This window comes from Elephantulus edwardii, unplaced genomic scaffold (genome assembly GCF_000299155.1).
Source record: "Elephantulus edwardii isolate Elephantulus edwardi_28Jun2011 unplaced genomic scaffold, EleEdw1.0 scaffold00008, whole genome shotgun sequence".
Taxonomy (NCBI): domain Eukaryota; kingdom Metazoa; phylum Chordata; class Mammalia; order Macroscelidea; family Macroscelididae; genus Elephantulus; species Elephantulus edwardii.
Window position 1 is genome coordinate 1,406,413 of NW_006399758.1, and position 18,984 is coordinate 1,425,396.

The following is an 18,984-nucleotide window of genomic DNA, read 5'->3' on the forward strand; positions in this document are numbered from 1 at the left end:
GCAGAGCTGCCGTGCTTGCACAGGCTGAGGCCATGGCCTTCCAGGCTTCAGAGTCAGATCTTCACTAACTTGCTTCTGGCGTGTCAAACTGTCATTCCATTTGACCAAGAGGATGGGGCTGCTGCCCCTACTTCAAGGATTAGACTTTCTATGTCCAAGGGGTAAAAAAGTGGGGCTTGCTAGATAGACTAGGAAAATGGGCCCACTCAAAGACAGAGGAACAGAGTTGCTGTCCCTGGGCCTATAGGGTAGAATTGAAGCTCAAGGCTATTCCTGCTGTGAGCCTTAGGATTTTGCTGGCTAATTAAAAAAAAACTAGAGCACCAGACCTTTCTTCTTGGTCTGCTACTCTAAAACTTGACCACCATATGTGCTGATATTTGAAACAGCAGTGATGATAAGAAGCTGTGCTACATTCCCAAAGGCGTGTGGTTTGAATCCACCAGATGCTTTGCAGAAGAAGGATAAGCAATCTCCTCTCATCTGATTTACTGACTCTGAAAAATCCATTGGAGGGTCAGCTATGAGTCAGTTCCAAGTCAATGGCAAACAACACAACCATAACTGATGATAGTCATAACTGACAGGTGATGGAGTTAGCACTCTCAGCCTCTGCAAAGGAAGGGGGTAACGGAAATAACTCCCTTCCAGCATTGTTTGGTAATGACCTTTTTGCTTTCTTCATGGATGATATCCTTGACATCATCCCACAACTCATCTTGTCTTCTATCATTGGTGTTCAATGCCTGAAACCTATACTTAAGATGATCGTGAAATTCAGATGAAATTGATTCAAGATCATATCTTGGTTCCTGTGGACTTTAGTTTTCGTTTGCCTCACTTTGAACTTGCATATGAATAATTGATGATCTGATCCACAGTCTGTCCCTGGCCTAGCTTTGATGGCTGATACTGAGCTTCTCCAGTGATTTCTTCCACAAATGTAGTCAATCTGATTCTTATGCAGCCCATCAGATGAAATCCTGATGCTGGTTCTTAAGAGGCAGATTTATCTTCAATATGCCACCCTCAACCACCAAAGTCTGCATTCATGAGAAGAATTTAATAAATACACTCTTGTCCATAATCAGAGGATATGGCATTGGGGATATTATTGACATTGTCAGATGTACCTGGGTAAGAGCAGAGAATACCAGAACAATGTCCATTTGTGCTTTATTGACTATTCAAAAGTGTTTGCGTGGATCATGACAAGTTGTGGCTGATGTTGAGAAGAATGGGAATTCCATAGCACTTGATTGTGCTCATGTGGAACCTATACCTGGATCAGGAGGCTATTGTGTGAATGGAGCAGGGAAACACTGCATGGTCTGGAATTGGGAGGGGAATGAGTCTGGGTTGTATTCTCTTTCCATTCCTGTTCAATCTATAAGCTGAGTAAATTATCTGACAAGCTGGACTCTATGAAGAGGAAAGTGGAATCAGGATTGGAGGGAGACTCATCAATAACCTGTGTTATGCAGATGACACAACTTACTTGTTGAAAGTGAGGAGGACTTGAAGCACTTGTTGCAGAAGATCAAGGAATGCAGCCTTCAATATGGATTGTAGCTCAATATTAAGAACACAAAGATTCTTACCACTGGTTCAATAGGTAGTGTCATGATGGATTGAGAGGAGATTGAAACTGTCAACAGCTTCATCTTGCTTGGATCTACAATTAACACCCTTGGTATGAGCAGTCAGGATGTAAGGAGACACATTACACTGGGAAATCTGCAGTTAGGGACCTTTCCAAATTATTGAGGAGTAGTGATGTCAGTTTGAGGACTAAGGCATGTCTGATCCAGGCCATAGTCTTTCTGATTATTAGCTATGCATCTGAGACCTGCATAATGAATAAGGATGACAGAAAGAAGAAAAAGAAAGGATGTTTTTTGAGCTGTGGTGTTGGAGAAGAGCACTGCATTCCATGGACAGCTAAGAGAACAAACAGATATGTTTTGGAGATGGTGCAGCTGGAGTGCTCTTTGGAGGCAGGAATTATAAGGCTTTGCCTCACATACTTTGGATACTTTGCTAGGAGGTGGTATTCCTTGGAGAAGGACATGATGCTGGGAAGAGTGGAAGGTCAGTGAAGGAGAGGAAGACCCTCAATGAGGCGGATTGACATGGTGACTGCTACAATGGGCTCTTGTGTGTTAGGAAGTGTGAGGATGGCACAGGGCAGAATAGAGCTCAGATCTTTTGTTCATAGGGTCACAGTGAGTTGTGTTTAACTTCACGGCACCCAACAAGAACAAGAACAACAGTAAGCATTGTTTGAAGGAATGCATAGTCTAAGGCAGCATCTAGCACTATGCCTGGCATGTGCTAATCACCCAAATAAATGCCAACCCCTGTCAATAAGCGTGTGCTTTTGAAAACTGTGATTTCAGTGAAATTTTACAAAGCATATTGATTTTTTCATTCAGTCATTGATCCATATTTTGTATTATAACATTGATTAAGTATTCACAATGTAAGATCCTATCCTTTTAGTCTTGCCCTTCATCCATCTCAATATGTGTCTTTTATCTATTTATTAATTTTTCTTACTTTTCCCTTCCTCCCAACCCCTGGTAACCATCCAAGGACACAAATACAATTGTGAGAACAATAACTATGTTTGTTTTCTTGTAGAGAGTCCATCAAACTTTATTGGAGGACTCAGGAAGGTGTGTGTGTCCAGCCTGTGGCTCCACGTATCCAGTGTCAGAGGCCGTTGTTGCTCTCAGCTCCCCCTTTCCCCAGGCACAGCAAGCCCAGGAACAGACAGCCAGCACAGCTAGTGCTCTCATCTCCTCCTTCCTTCCTTGTCTCCACCTCACACTGCATCCTGAGGAAAAGAAGCATATGGGCAGGGCCGGGGTGGGGTGGGGGTGGAGGGGGGTGGGGTGGGAACAGTGCAGGCTGGTGGTGGCTGAGCTGAACACTGGTCCAGAGACCCCGGCCAGAGCACTGGAGAGCCACAGTGATCAATGTCCTTGACAGAGTGCTGGTTTCGTGTGTTGTGACAGGAAAGTGGGACCTTGATGCTAAGGCCCTTCCCTAGACTGTATATTAGGAAGAGCTCTAAACTCTGACCCTAGCCCCTGCTTCATCCTGCAGGACCACACCTTTCTTGGGTGTTTCAGGCCAAATGACTCTCCTGGTGATTGAGGATGTAAGGTTTGTATGTGTGACTGGGCAGCCTGCTTTCCCGGTGAAGTCACTGATCTTGAGTTATTGCCGTGCTTTCCTTGGCCAGAGCCAAGGGCAGGAATGCCCTGATGGGGTGTTTGTGAAACATTGAATCTCTGCCTGGTTACACCCAAGGTGGCCAGGTCTCTCGGGAGGACTTCTGCCTGGTGGGTTCCAGTTTCTGCTACCTGCCTCTGGAGACAGAGCTGAGGCAGGTGGGCAGGCGCCAGCTGCAGCTCCCAGAGCCCAGGGCTTGTGGGCAGGGCCTGCGGTCTTTGTCCAGCGTGTTTTGCAGCTTCATCTGTTGGTGAATTTCTCTGGGACGGAATGTAGGCAAGAGGCCAGTAGTGGCATTTGGCCGAGAGCAGGCAGCCACTGGAGTGCTCGCAGGCACTCTTTGAATTAACCAGTGAAGTGAAAGGAGCAGGTCCCACCCTCGCCTTCCTTCTTATGCGCTCAGGGCCAAAGGCCAGCACTCACCAGTGGCTGTGTGGCCATCAGGCATGTAGGCATAGATCCCACAGGCTGTACAGGGGAGTAAGCAGCTATGGGGTCTGCCAGCAGAGCCTCCGTCTACCAGCCGCCAACGGGCCTGGCACAGGAGCTCTGGAAGTGAATTCTATTTTCAGTCCCTGACTAGCTCTGCAGCCCTCACTCCTGTCTTGAGCATCTGAGTCACTTCTCCCCACACCCAGCTCCATTCTTTCTGAATGGAGTGGATAATCATAACACCATATGTTAGAAGAAGAATTAATAGTTTACGAAATTCTTTTGTACACAGCTCTCTTTAGGTCTTGGATCAGCCTGTGAGATTGTCAAAGCAGGTAATTTAACCTGTGTCTCTCAGATGAGGAAAAATGGAGGCTCAAAGAGAAAGTCAAGCAAATTAACTAATGACACACACACAGGCACACATACACCCCCACATATGCACACACAGCACATAACATAAACATGCACACCTGAACAGACATACAAAGAAAGTACACACAAACACGTGCACATATGCACTTGAGTGTAAATGCTAAATGGTAGGACTGAGTTTTGGCATCAAGCCTCTGACTTTGGATCCCTGCTCATTCCTACTACCCTTGTGTGCGCATGGCATCTGCCTAACCAATCAAATAAGACCCTGCTGTGTCACCTCTGGTGGCCAAAGACTTTCTTCTTCATGGAGGATTTTGCTTCTGTGGATTTCTGTACTTGGGATCCAAGAGATTTTAAATGTTAATGGGGGTATATAGGCCTCTAGGTGAAGTAAAGGTTTATTGGGTGATACAAAATTTAACAGGGAGAAGCTGGGCAGCCAAGATATACGGGGGTCAGTTTATCCTCACTGGGGTTAGCTGGACCAGCCTGGGGAGGGGGCTGGCACAAATACCATTCACAGCCAATTGTTGATTTGTCTTCATCTGATTCTGCATTGCTAAATTAATTGTTTCTTCAGAATAACTTCTGTTTTTCCTTGTTTATAAGGAAGGTAATGATTACACTTAAAAATGCAATATTAAATTACAGACAAGAGTGTTATTTACTAAATTCTTCTTATGAATCTAGACTTTGGTGGTTGAGGTTGAGAGTGGCATATTAAAGATAAATCTGTCTCATCCAGAATGAAGGAAAGCGGTTTAAGCCCATGAGTTGCTCTGTGGGAGAAAGATGGGCAATTTCCTTCAATGTGATTTATTGCCTCTGAAAACCCCCTGTAGGGTCAGCTATTGGTTGGTTTTGATTCGCAATCCACAAAAACATCCTGAATGAGTATGGGATGAGATGAAACATTTCCACTGTTTGTGTTGCCTATTTTCTTACATCTGGATGCTGTCACACTGAAGATATACTATACATATGATTTTTAGAAATAGCTGTCTCTTGTTCATCAGAGCTTAGCTTGTTCATCAGAGCTTACTCAGTAACCCCTGATGTGGAGCATCCCTGGCCCTCAACCTCTTTCTAAACACATGAAGGCCAGGCTGGGTGCTGACCACTTCCTTTAACTTAAATTGTGTCTCAAGCTCGGTGGAGCCTGATATTAGCAAATCTGATTCACAGTTGAAGTGGGGAACCTTTCCTGCAGAACACCTGAAGCCGGGGAGGACAAATGATGAGAAACTCAATTTGTGCCTCTTTAGATGGAGTCCAATATATGTGTCCACAATTTCTCAGAATTCTGCCTACTGGCATATTTACTTTGGACAATGAAGTAATAAAAGTTAAGAAGAATCGATGCCTTTGACTTGTTCAGAAAAGTACTGAATTTTCCATGGACTACCAAAAGAACAAACAAGTTTATCTTGGATGAAGTACAACCAGGGTGCTCTTTAGATGTGAAGATGGTGAAATGTTACTTCACACACTTTGGGCATGTTGTCTGAAGGGGCCAGTCCTTGGAGAATGGCATCTTGCAGGGAAATGTGGAGGGTCAGAAAGAGAGGAAGACTCTTAACGAGATAGATTGACACAGTGACTATAACAACGGGCTCGAGCATGCTGGAGACCATGAGGATTGTGCAGAATAGGCTAAGGTTCGGATCTGTTGTTTATAGAGTTGTTATAAATTGTAATTGACTCAAAAGCACCTAACAGCAACAACAACAACATGCCTATTGGGGTTAAGCAAGGTCCAGATCCTACTCTCCTTCCAGGAAAACATCAGGGTGAACAGGCAAAGACTTGAGTGTATGTCCCCTGGTACCAAAGCCAAGCCCAAACCATTGCTTCTGAGTCATGTAAACTTTCCACCTCTTTTCCAAGACAATAAATCTTGATGGGAAGAGAGTGGCTAGTGGATTTGAACAGTTGACTTTTGGCTTAGTAGTATCACACATAATGCGCTATGCCACCAAGACTCCTTGGCTCCGGTGGCAGGAGGATAAAATGAAACCAAACCAGTGCCAAAGAGTCTACTCTGGCTCATGATGACCATGTGTGTCAGAGCAGAATTAAACTCCACAGGTTTTTCAATGGCTTTTGCTTTTTGGAAGCAGATTTCTAGGCCTTTCTTCTGAGGGGTCCCTAATTGGGTTTGAATGACTAACTTTACAGTTAATAGCTGAGCATTTAACCATATACATCATAGAGAGACTTTGAAGGGATGTGAATATCAAGGCAATCAATGCAAGAGGCCAGTCTAGAGCTTAACACTATGGGTTGGCATCTCTCAGACTACCCGGGTATGGAGATATCTGAGGGTGTGGAAAGCATCTATAATGTGAAGTGATGCTATCTTCTCTGCTTGGCTTTTCCACATATCCCAACAAGGAGATAGAAATAAGGTTGACCCAGGTTCTGTGGCCTGGAGTGCTAAGAATGAGAAGGCACCTGGTCAGTTTCCTTCTGCTGCTTCTCTTTTGGCACCTGTGGTGGCAGGGTTTATTGTTCAAAATGGCTTTCCTAACCTTTGGCTTTGCTTTCACTGGGAACTTGAAATAGGGTGTGTTTAAACTAATCATTCAGGGATTGGGAAGTGCTTCCCATCCCACCACATTTAAATTGAGCAGGCTTAGCAGCACATTGGGACTGGGATGCACTTGAGACCAGCAGCAGCCAGAGTGGTGAACTAGAGAATAACATGAGGCCGAACTGATCTGGGTCTGCTGCTCCCCAGAGCTAGAGCCAGGGGCCTTCACCCAAGCTTGCTAGAGGACTGAGGGGAGACATCATAATTGACAGGACTAAGAGAACTGACCTAAACCCTGAGGCTTATGAGCCAAGAGCCTGTGAGCAAGCTTGAGAAGCTGTCTTGACTAAGGAATTATATCCAATTGAATATACCAACCTGAATTGTAACCTGGTAACTTCCCTAGTAAACCCTATAACCGTAAAATGGCTCTGTAAGATCTGTGTGGCCATTGCAATAGATTTCAGACCTAGTAGAGCAGTACAACTGACACTGAAATTAGTAGATGTGGGAGCATGGAGGCCATATATGTCCATATGAGAATTAGTTTGATACTGGATGCTGCTGATGGGGGTTATTTACCTTTGTGACATTGATAGAGGTCAGATGTGGTTGTTTCTATATCTTTATGCTTTTTGTCGCACATGCCTTTCCTATTTACCTACTCTCTCTCAACAACTAGTAGAAGTGAGTTTTATTCCAGGCTCCAAGTTAATAAAAAAATCAAAAAATCTAGGAGTGGGTCTAATCTGCAAAATGAGATCTCTTTCTGCATTTATTGTGATAGATGCAACACAGAATTTTCAATAGAGGCTGATGTTCAGAAAAGAAATGAAAACCAAAATGCAAATGCTGGGATAAAATAATTCTTAGGAGAGTCATCTTTTTGCTGGTGTTTTTCCCTTGCTCATCCCTCTGTCTCTGCCAATTTAGAGTCATAGAAAACTTGTCACGTGACTCCTTTTCAAACTGGGTTCTAATTGGAGCTGTTTCCCCTGCCCACTGCCCATCTGTCTGCTCTAAAGGTGCTCTAAGTGCTGGGTAGGGCGGGCAGAATTGCCACAGAGTGCTCTCAAGTCAGAACTGAAATACGTGATTGGACTCGGTCCTAGCAGAGACAATTTTATTACCCTAAATGTCCCGGAACCCTGTTGCCTCTGACGTGAGACGACTCTATGCTGGGTCATTCCCGGACGTCCATCTGCTGTTAGCTTTGGCCTCCTAAAGCAAGTAGTTGCAACATGAATCACAGAGGCTGACATCAGAGAGGCTGGACATGAGGTGGCAACAGAGGAGAATGGCTAGGCACTTCTCTTACTGAAGGGTGAGAGGCTGCAGGCTGTGATGCCCCTAGACTCCTTGGGGATTGTAGTGGGGAGTGAGGGACCAGCATCAGCAGCCAGGGGTCAGGGGGCAGGGGGGAGGAGTGGGCTCAAGCCGAGGAAGGGCAAGTGGAGCTAGGCCAGGGCCATCTGAAATGACCTGGTGTCAACTATTAGGCAGGGCTTGTCATACCCAAACCAGACATCAACTTAGGATGGAAAGAATTTTTTCTATGATCTTTTTCATTTGGCCTAAAAAGCAGTGCAGTCCAGATATGTAATTCTTTGCTTTTGTAAAACATTTCCCTCTCATTCAAAGAATGAGCCTCCAGCACGCTCTTGTGGTGGTTTATTAACGTCATTGACAAAGTTACATTTTATTTCTGAGTTGGAAAGAAAAAAAAATTCTATGCAAGGCAAACATTTTACTATAAAATATTTAAATTTAAAATAAATAAATTCATTTCATCCTATATAAGTCTCCAGCTGCCACATATAAGCAGAAAGCATGATATAAATGAAATAAATTTAAAAAGCCTTAAGATACTCTGATTGATAGGTTCAGCATAGATCACTTATTTCTGCCTTAGCTTTGCTTTGGTTCCCCAAAATCTAGGCCATCCCTGGAGGTGGGGATTACCTCATCAAAAGATGCCCAGGTCTTTAAATCACACTTGGGTGGGAAGGTTGGGTGTCTAAATTGAAAACGATGGTTGAAAAGCAGAGATTTCCAAGCTGGAAGCATGGAAGCCAAGGCCTCTTATTCTCCATGGCTTCATAAAAGGTTCACCTGGGATATGGAAATAAGTAACTGGGAGCAAAGAAACACATTGCTTCAGAGCAACAGCCATGAATAACAGTTGAGTTAGAGACCTGGAATGTGTCTGAAGTCTTCTTTGATGTAAGATATGGAATTTCCAACACAGTCTTAATCTAAATTTCATCAAGGAATCTGCATTAAGTGGGTTGGATTAATGGAAAAGTACTCTGTTCACCTCTGAATTAGAAAACAAGACTTTGGGGGCAGGGTTTAGGCCAGGGGTGACAAAGAATCAAGGATTTTGCTACTAATTCTTTACATAGCAGGCATTACTAATGGATCACTGCACTTTTTTTTCTCAGATTCTATCTGAACACTGCACTTCAGGCAGCCTCTATCAGTCAATCATATTTAGCATGAGATGAAATTTATTTACTAACTTTGGTCCTTCTCTATGCTCTGAACAATTTTGTATCTAGGAATAGATAAGCCATAGGTATTGTCTGCCCAAGTAGTCATTGTGAATAATCACTTAACCTCATTGGTTACATTTATTACAAGGGCAAGGACCTCTAATGCAGAATTGTTAGAAAAATTTGGACAATATATGCAAAGTTCCCAATATGATGCCTGGACACAGTAGGCATTCAGTAAGTAGCAACAAATATAAAAAGCATCATCATTATTATAAAATCATATAAGCGTGATTTTGATGGTGACTTTTAACGATGGAGTTGGTGATGACATTTTCATTAAAAGAAGGAAAGCATAATGTTATGTATTAGTTTGAATTATATGATATTAAATTGTTTTGAATTGGCAATTTCTTCTGGTTCCACCCAATACATAGTGATATATGTAACTCACATAATTTACTTTTCCAACTCTATTAGATTTTTCCCTTCAAAAATTGCCTCTAGAGGCATAATCCCACCACTCAGTTGTCAAAGCATCCTCAAACTAGTTGCTGGAGTAATTAATTGAGCAAAGGAGTCTGCCAGAAAAGAAGTTGAAGACCTGTTGTCTAGTTTCAATACATGATCTTACATTATCTGCTAATGTTCCCATTTTGTCATCTGTAGATGGGAAAGAATTGTACTTTCTTTAAATAGCAATTTTGTGAAGACACTGGAAAAACTCAAACTCATTGCCATCAAGCAGGTTCCAACTCAGCAACCCTCCTCAGTGTTTTTGAGACTGTAAATTGCAATGGGAGGAGCTGCTGGTGTATTAGAATTGCCAGAGATATGAGGTTCTTGGGTTAGCTGCACAGCTAACTTCCAGAGAAGAGATAAAGAATGAGAAAGCACTTTCAAAAACTAAAACAATGATTTCAAAGCAAAGGATTATTATTTTCACTAAGTTGTACCACATGAGAAATCATTAGCATCCAACATTTAATTTTAAATCACTTATTTCTATAGAAATACTACACATTAAAAAATACAGAATTCATGCGATCATGCCAAAGGAGCATCAAAACTAATCTCTAGTGAATATTAAAATTAAGTAAATAGTGCTTTGTCATTAAAACTCTTATCTCACCAAGGTGAAACAAATTTGACAACAGAAACACTCATGTGTTTATAAGTGGCTTTAACATCAGGTTCTTATATTTAACTAGAAAGTGTACACATTAGAACTACCAACGAAGCCAGTGCAGTTTTCTACCTTCCTTCCTTGAAGGTCTTTAAAATTGTTTAAGCGAGTTCAATTTTGGTGTAGTTTTGATTAAAGATAGGAATATAAACTTTATGGCATCTCAGTGTAATTTTCAGACCAATAGCATTAGCGATCCTAAGAATGAATAGTTTTATTTTGCATCCAAAACCAATTCATAACCTGAGCCCTGAACCAGGACACTTGATTAGTAAAGGCGTTCAACTAGCTACCACCTACCAGGGGAACTCGCTCAATGCCAGTCCTCACGTTTCTCCTCTTGTCCAGCCAACTGTGGTCAAGACAAGGCCTCTGGGGAGGGTCACCCTTAGTCAGCCTCAAAGGCACTGTTGGTTGCTCCAACATATTCCGATTTCTTCTTGTGCTTCATCCACATTTTCCGGAGGATGCTGGGCACACCGCAGGAAGCACTTCCGGTCAGCGGTAGAGAGGCCTCTGCTCCTTGGGGAAGGGCGGGGTACTCCTCAGTCATCTTTTTGAGATATCTGGATCTATACAGGCCAGGGGTGGGTGGAGAGGGCAGTCACTCTACTGAGCCAGACTTTCAATTATTCACCCTAGAGAAAAGTAGCCTTACCTTTTATTCCTCTATGAGCACATCCAGTGGGCAGGCTCTGCATGGTTGAAGAGTTTGGGGTCACCTTTGGGATCCTCATGAGAATGACTCCCCATGAGTGCACATCACAAGAGACTGAGGAAGGGGGGACCCTGAGAACTCTACCCTATGGGACCTCAAATTCTGTTCCTGGTCCCTCCTTCTCCACCCTATCCCACTGCGTCAGCTGATCTGTCAGGGCCTCTTAGGAATCAGAACATAAGAAAAGCACCTTTATTACCTAAGTTTTCTAGCTTCCCACTCAGTGCAAGCTAGCTTTCCTTTTATATATATATATATATATAGTTGTTGTTGTTGTTATGTGCCGTCGAGTTGCCTGCGACTCATAGCGACCCTATGTACAACAGCCCTAAACTCCGCTCTGTCTTGTGCCAATCGCACTGTCTCTGACACTCCCATCCCAATTATCCCAGTCACTGAATCAATCCACTTCCTAGAGGGCCTTCCTCTCCTGCGCCGTCCCTCCACCCTCCCAAGCATGATGTCCCTCTCCAAGGACTGGTCTCTCCTCACAACATGTCCAAAGTATGTTAGACGGGGCCTCAGAATCCTTGCCTCCAAGGAGCCACCCGGTTTAACCCTTTCCAGGACAAATCTGTTTGTTTTCCTAGCAGTCCATGGTATTCTCAATACTCTTCTCCAGCACCACAGCTCAAAGGCATCAATTCTCCTTCTATCCTCCTTGGTCATTGTCCAACTCTCTGATGCATAACAGGTATATATATATATACACATATATATATATGTGTGTGTGTGTGTGTGTGTATATATATATATATAGGCTTGAACTCACTCTAATTTATGTTTTAAAAACACAAATTCAGGGTTTAAAAAATTTGCAAGCATAACTACTATACAATTTTTGTCACCCCAAACAGAAGCTTTATACTAAGAGATAATGAGAACTCTTTAATCATTCTGTCTCTATCTCTGTAATCACTAATGTGATTTCCACCTCTATGAATTGACTAATTCTAGATACTTCATGAGAGTGAGGTACAATATTTGCTCTTTGCTGTTGGACTTTTCCCCATTCATCAGATGTTTTGGTGTTTTTTTTTTCATCAGATGTTTTGAAGGCTTATTCACATAGCTTCAGAATTTCATGTCTCTATGAAGGAACATTACATTGTGTGTGTGTGTGTGTGTGTGTGTGTGTGTATTATTTTGTATATCCATTCATCTATTGATAGACACTTGAGTTGTTTCCACATTTTGCCTGTTGTGAGTAAGTCTGCAATGAATGAATACAAGTGTATGAGAATGTGAGTCCCTGTTTGAAACCTGCGTATTTACCATGGAGTAGAATTGCTGTGCTGTATGGTAATTCTAAGAAGCATTTAGAGTGTGTAGTGTGTAGGTGGTGTAGTGTGTAGCATGTTTCACTGCTAATGGAAATATCTGTTTGAATCCACTGCTGCTCTTTGCAAGAAAGATAAGCAGTCTCCTCTCATTAAGATTTACAGATTCAGAAACAGGATGGAAGGACACTATAAGTCAAAATTGGCTTGATGGTATTGAGGTTTTTATTATAATTCTTTGTCTATGCAAGTAATCTGGCTGGAACAGGCAGATGTCCCAAATTCTCAGCTATGGTTGGAGCATGACTTTTGGAGGTAAAGTCCTAGGGCTAACCCATGAAGATGATTTGCTACCCTAATGCTAGTCTAGACTAAATTTAATAGTAACACAGAAGTCACAAAGCTGGTTTGAAAGCCTTGTGTTGTACTCCACACACTTCCTTTCAGTGGGTAGGAGCTCTTGACCTAATTCTTAAGGCATTTCTGAACTAGCATGCTTGTGGGAGGCTCTGAATATGGCTCATGATTACATTCATCTAATTAACCAAAAACCTTCCCAAAGGAGATTTCTCCAAGACTGGAAAAAGCTTGCATTCATAAAGTGGAAACCATCACAAACACTTCAGCTTAATCCCTGGGAAACAGTTGACCAGACTCTAGGAGAGCAGAGATTATCACCCTCATTAAAACATAATTTACAGCTGGCGTGGCTTTTGTTTCAGCATCTTGATGGACTGTAAACAGGCCACCTGTTCCTCTCCTGTGTGTGGGTCAGAGCAGAAGGCGAGCACTCACCCCTTTGTCTTAACAGAACTGCTCTCCAGGCCTGTAGCTGCTGCCCCCACTGCCGCTGGGGCTTTCACAGAAATCCGGGGGACCAGAGGAACCTGTGGAGGATGGAAAAGAAATGTGAAGGATGTCTCCATAACGCCCACCCTGGCCCTGTCTGGGGTCCTTGGACAGAGGGATGACTAAATTGTTTGAGGTAAAATGACCTACAGCAACAGTTTTCACACTTCAAATAGACCCCCTGGAACTCTTAAATCTGGTTACTGGACCCCACCCTAGCCAGATCCTGAGGGTCTGAAGTGAGGCTTGAGGATTTGCATTTCTAACAAGTTCCCAGGTACTCATTGATGATGTCATTACTGTGAGACTCCACTTTGGGAACAACTGACCTAGAGAAACAATCCTCAATCTGGCCTGAGGACTGTCACCTCTCACAACCTCAGTCAACTATATGCAATCTACTGTCAAATCCTGCAGATTTTTGCCAGTAAATATGACCCAGATTATCCTGTCCTGTCTCCAGTTCCATCAGTACAACCTCTAAGGGCCTGTCACCTGGGATCTTCAACTTTCCCACCAGATCAGACAAATATAACATGCCACTCCTTAATCAGTTGTTGTGTACTGTCAAGTTGAAACTGACCCTTAGCTGACCCTCCTTCGGTTTTCAGAGGCAATAAGTTGCAAGAGAGGAAACTGCCCATCTTTGTCCTTCAGATTCCTGTGGATTCTTTGGGTTAGCAGCACAATTCCTTACCACTAGGGCACCAAAGTACCCCACTCCTGATTCTAGAACCCATAAAGACTCACTGCTTGAGATAGTAAACAGAAGCCAACCCTGGACCTTGATCTTCCAAAGCAGCCTCTACCTATCTGTGAAACACCCTCTTCGGCTCACTCTGTGTGCGTTGTTAACCCCAGTCAAGTTTAGTCACACTGTTGCCCGCCCCACACTCCAATGCTGCCACACCACCAGTGCTTGTTCACAATTTTGCATTTTCTCTTGGCTTTAATTTCACTGTCTGGGTTGAGGCTTCGCATATTCCTGCCTGGCTCATGGACATCTCTGTGCAGATGTCCCCACAGCACTTAATATCTATGTGGCATACTTTAACACCCCACCAGTTCTATTTCTTTTTTGGTTTCCTGGTTGTTCTATATGTTTGTCTAGTCCCTCTTCCCCATAAAGATTGCACTGCCCCCTTTGTGTCTGTATCTGAGCCCTTCCAAAGGAGGCGTTAAGTGCTCATGTAACTCATGCTCAGTGAAAATTCACTCATGGTCTGACTAGTCCAGAGGTCAGTGGACTTTGTTCCTCAAGACTAAGCCCCAACAAATGCTTAAAGTCACAACATTCCTGAAATTTCTGGGGATCCTCAAGCCTTGGGCCCAGCCTTTCCTATCTTGACCCTCTGGAGCAGGTCTGCACTGTGGGCAGAGTTACTGTGCCACCTTGTGGCCTCTCTTGTTCTTTCCTCATCATGCCAACAGCCTTAGTGCACATGCCCAGCTCTGATCTTGTTACCCATTCCCTCTGTCCTCTTTCCTCAGTCCAGCCTCACTGAGTGCAGCACAGTGTTGACTCAGACTTGGCTATGTGGTCTCTGGGCTGCTCTCAGGTCGGAGGGTCTCTGGGAGCTGCAGGACATAGGCCACGTCTCGGGCCCACGAGGGTCGGGCCCGTCAGCCTCCTCCAGCCTCCATTACTGTTGCTTCTGTTTAGTCACGATGCCTAGGGAGCTCAGTGGCCAGCTGTTCCATGGGAGAAGGATGAGCAATCTCTTTCTGAATGATTAAATGGCCTATAAACACCTGCTTGAGGGTGACCTATGGGCTGGTTCAACAAGAAGAAACCACGACCCCAGAACCACACTATTCTCCCACTTGCTCAGGGCCCTCAGCTGTAGCTATTTGCTGCAAAGGGTGCTGTCTGAGCTTGTTCAAGGGCTGGGACCCGAGTCTTCCTTGAAGGCAGTTGCTTGGCCTGTCACAGCCTGGTGACATTCGCCTGTGCTAAGGACCTAGATTCTCCCATCTCTCCCTGAGCAACAGGTTGAGGAAAGGGGATTCCCGGAAAACTCTCTTGTTCTCTCCCTGCTGTTCCATGTGGTTTCACAGTGGTGAGCTGAATGAGATCCCTGTATTATATTTCTTGCCAAATCTACCAGTGACACTCTCAATATCTCTGTCCAATTTGTTTAATAACAACAAGACAGCTGCCTAGACAGTCCCACTTGCTTCTTCTAGTTCTGCTGTTTTATTATTCTATAAATCTTGTAAAATGATGTTTTAAAAATATCCAGAATTTCCTCAGATGCCAGATAACCTCAATCTTGGTGATTATCATCCCAACAATGACTGCCCATCAAACTCAGAAGAAAAGGAAGGAGGTGGGATTTTGAAAAAAAAAATTTTTTTAATCCCCCCACCCCCACCCTTTTGCAGATTGATGCTGAGGTGGATCTGGAGATGGACAACTTGGATTCTCCTGTGAAGTCCTTTTGGGTTAGCCACCACTACTGAGGGCCTTTGGCCCATGGTCACACCTTTACTGGGGTGGCCCACATGTGGTGATGGATTGGGAAGGGAATATAAAGGGTGGCCCATTCTGCTGCAATCCTGAAGCATGTAGTTCAAATCCACCATATGTTCCATTGAAGAAGGAATGGTAATCTCCTCCTGTGCCAGTCAAATCCGACTTGATGGTACACAATAAGAAAAGGGAAAAAAACACAAAACCAAAACAAGCAAGCAAGCAAACAAACAAAAAAAAGGCACCAGTCCTTGAAGAAGAGCCTCATAAAGAAAAAAAAAAAAAAAAAGGCTGGCCCATTCTAACATCCCTTGAGACAACCCTCACGAGGAATTCTCACTCTCAGCTCTCTGCTAGAGCTGTTTGGTCTGCATGGTGGTTAGATTTCTCCCTTGTGCAGATGACACAACCTTGCTTGCTGAAACTGAGGAGGACCTGAAGCACTTGCTGCAGAAGGTCATGGACCGTGTTCTTCAATATGGACTGAACATCAAGAAGACAAAGATTCTCACCACTGAGCCAATTGGCAGCACCATGGTAGATGGAGAAAAGATTGAGGTTGTTATCAATTACAGTTTGCTCGGCTCCACAATCAATACTCTTGGCACCACTAGCAGTTAGAAAATCAAAAGACAAATTGCAGGGACCTCTCCAGAATACTGAAAAGCAACAATGATAGTCTAGAAACTAAGGTGTACCTAAGCCAGGCCATGGTCTTTGCAATCATTTGCTATGCATCAGAAAGCTGGACAATGACTAAGGATGACAGAAAAATTGATGCCTTTGAATTGTGGTGCTGGAGGAGAGTCTTGAACATACCATGGACCACCAAGAAAACAAATAGGTCTGTCTTGGAGAGGATGAAACCAAGTTTCTCCTCAGAGGCGAGGATTTTGAAACTCTGTCTCACATACTTTGGACATGTTTCCAGGAGAGACTGGTCCTTGGAGAAGGACATCATGCTTGGAAGAGGGGAGGTACAGTGCAGGAAAGGAACCCCAGATGAGATGAATTGATAGCAATGGAGGTTGGTATGTCAGAGATGGCTCAGGACAGTGCAGGCTTCAGAGCTGCTGTACATAGGGTCACTATGGGTTGCAGGAGCCTCGATGGCACATAACAACAACAATAACAACCCTAAATCCGATTGAAGTCTTGATGTTTCAGTGGAAGAATTCTCCCCATAGATGAGGGAGCATTAGATTGATTTCCGGCAGTGCACCTCGTGTATAACCACCAGCTGTTTGGTAGTGGGGGTTGGTTCTGATGCTCAATAGGCTTCAGTGAACCTTCTAGACTAAGATAAACCATGGGAAAAGGCCTGGAGATCTACTTCTAGAAATCAACTAATGAAAACACAATAAATCATCTGAATCTCACTCACTGGATCATAAGGATAGTGGAAGAATGGGTAGTGTTTTGTTCCATTCAATGGCAGCTAAAAAGAACATAAAAACTCATTTCCATGTCAGCTTCCAAAGACTGATCTGAGCAGATGTCCTCCTAAGACGGTGCTCTTCCCCTGAGATTTATAATGTTCTGTGCTTCACACAAAAACAGTGCTCCAGATCCTTATATCTTTAGATGACTGGAGCTGGGCTTGGGAATTAACCAGGCTTTTCCACCTGGTAGGGGCTGAGCTGAAAGACAATTCTTTCTCCCCATTTATGAGATGTTCATTGAGTAATATCTTGTCTGAGAGCTGAATTTTGGCCAGAGAAACAGAAGCAGCTGGTGGATGCTACAAGAACACAACACAGGGTCAATGGACATAATTTTAGGAGCCAAGAATTCTCATCAGAGGTTTTCTAATTCTCAGGCCTGGTGCAAAGGAGAATTATTCCCTTTTCAGGCATAGTGAACCGTTTAAGGCACAACAGCTACAAGAAACCGGTTATAGCTTTTACTCACCAATGATTTTCCATATGCTCGGTTCCCACACAGATTGGATGAATTGGGATCAGAAAGCCGCACTGCAAAGTTGAACAGAGGAGATGAATAATCAGGGGTACTTTGTGTTCTGTCTCCCCCTGCTTCTGCATCAATTATCCGCATAGCCAATCAATTACAAGCAGGGGATTACTAAAGGCCTTTGTGCAAAGCTGAAAAAAACAAGGAAGTGGGGTCAGGCAATGGGGTAATTGTTGGGTGGTGTGGCTTGTGCCCTTGCATTCTTCTAGGGGTTGGGGCTGTTCTGGAAACTGGGGCTGTTCTAGAAACCTGCGTTATGCGGATGACACAACACTGCTTGCTGAAACTGAAGAGGACCTGGAGCGCTTGCTGCAGAAGGTCAAGGACTGCAGCCTTCAGTATGAATTGAAACTCAACATCAAGAAAACAAAGATTCTCACCAGTGGGCCAATTGGCAGCATCAGTATGGACTGCGAAGAGATTGAGATAGTTAACAGTTTTAGTTTACTTGGCTCCACAGTCAACATTCTTGGTAACAGCAGCCAGGAAATCAGGAGACAAATTGCACTGGGGAAGTCAGCTGTGAGGGACCTCTCAAGGGTACTGAAGAGCAATGACGTTGGGCTGGAGACTAAGGTGCGCCTGATCCGGGCTATAGTCTTCGCAATTGTGTGCTATGCATTGGAGAGTTGGACAGTAAACAAGGATGATAGAAAGAGAATTAATGCCTTCGAGCTGTACTGGAGAAGAGTGTTGAATGTACCGTGGACTGCTAGGAGAACAAACAGTTTTGTCCTGGAGAGAGTGAAGCCAGAATGCTCCTTGGAGTCAAGGATTCGGAAGCTTCGTCTGACATACTTTGGGCATGTTGCAAGAAGGGACTGGTCCTTGGAGAGGGACATCATGTTTGGGAGAGTGGAGGGACGGCACAGGAGAGAAAGACCCTCAATGAGATGGATCGATTTTGTGAGTGGAGTGGTGGGAATGAGTGTGTTTGAGAAGGTGAAGTTGACACAGGATAGAATGGTGTTTAAGGCTCTTGTACATAGGGTCGCTATGAATCACAAGTGACTTGATGGCACACAACAACAACAACAATGTTTCCTTGCTCTGTTTTGATGACTGCTTCCTGATTCAAGTATAGGTTTTGCATAAGGACAATCAAGTATTCTGGGGTTCCCATTTTTCTCAGAGTTAGCCTCAGTTTGTTGTGATCCACAGAGTCAAATACCTTTGCATAGTCAATGAAACACAGATAGACATTCCTCTGGTATTCTCTGCTTTCAGCCAAGATCCATCTGACATTAGCTATAACAGCCCTAGTACCACGGCCTCTTTTAAAACCAGTCTGCACTTTAGACAGTTCTCTGTTGATGTGCTGTTCCAGTTGTTTTGGGGTAATCTTCAGCAGAATTTTGCTTGTCCATGATATCAATGGTATAGTTTGATAATTTCCACACTCTGTCTGATCACCTTTCTTTGGAATGGG

General features: G+C 43.8%; 1 protein-coding gene across 1 annotated transcript in view; it reads right to left on the reverse strand.

Moving 5' to 3' along the window:
• Nucleotides 1–10,652: 10,652 nt before the first annotated feature.
• The window catches only part of LOC102852688 (chromosome unknown open reading frame, human C8orf46), a 32,660-nt gene continuing 24,328 nt past the window's right edge, over nucleotides 10,653–18,984 (reverse strand). Inside the window, exons 4-6 of the mRNA XM_006880426.1 lie at nucleotides 17,496–17,557; nucleotides 13,058–13,149; nucleotides 10,653–10,836 (exon numbers count right to left, since the gene is read on the reverse strand). Of these exons, the coding sequence (XP_006880488.1) occupies nucleotides 10,653–10,836; nucleotides 13,058–13,149; nucleotides 17,496–17,557 (338 nt within the window). The remainder of the gene's footprint in view (nucleotides 10,837–13,057; nucleotides 13,150–17,495; nucleotides 17,558–18,984) is intronic.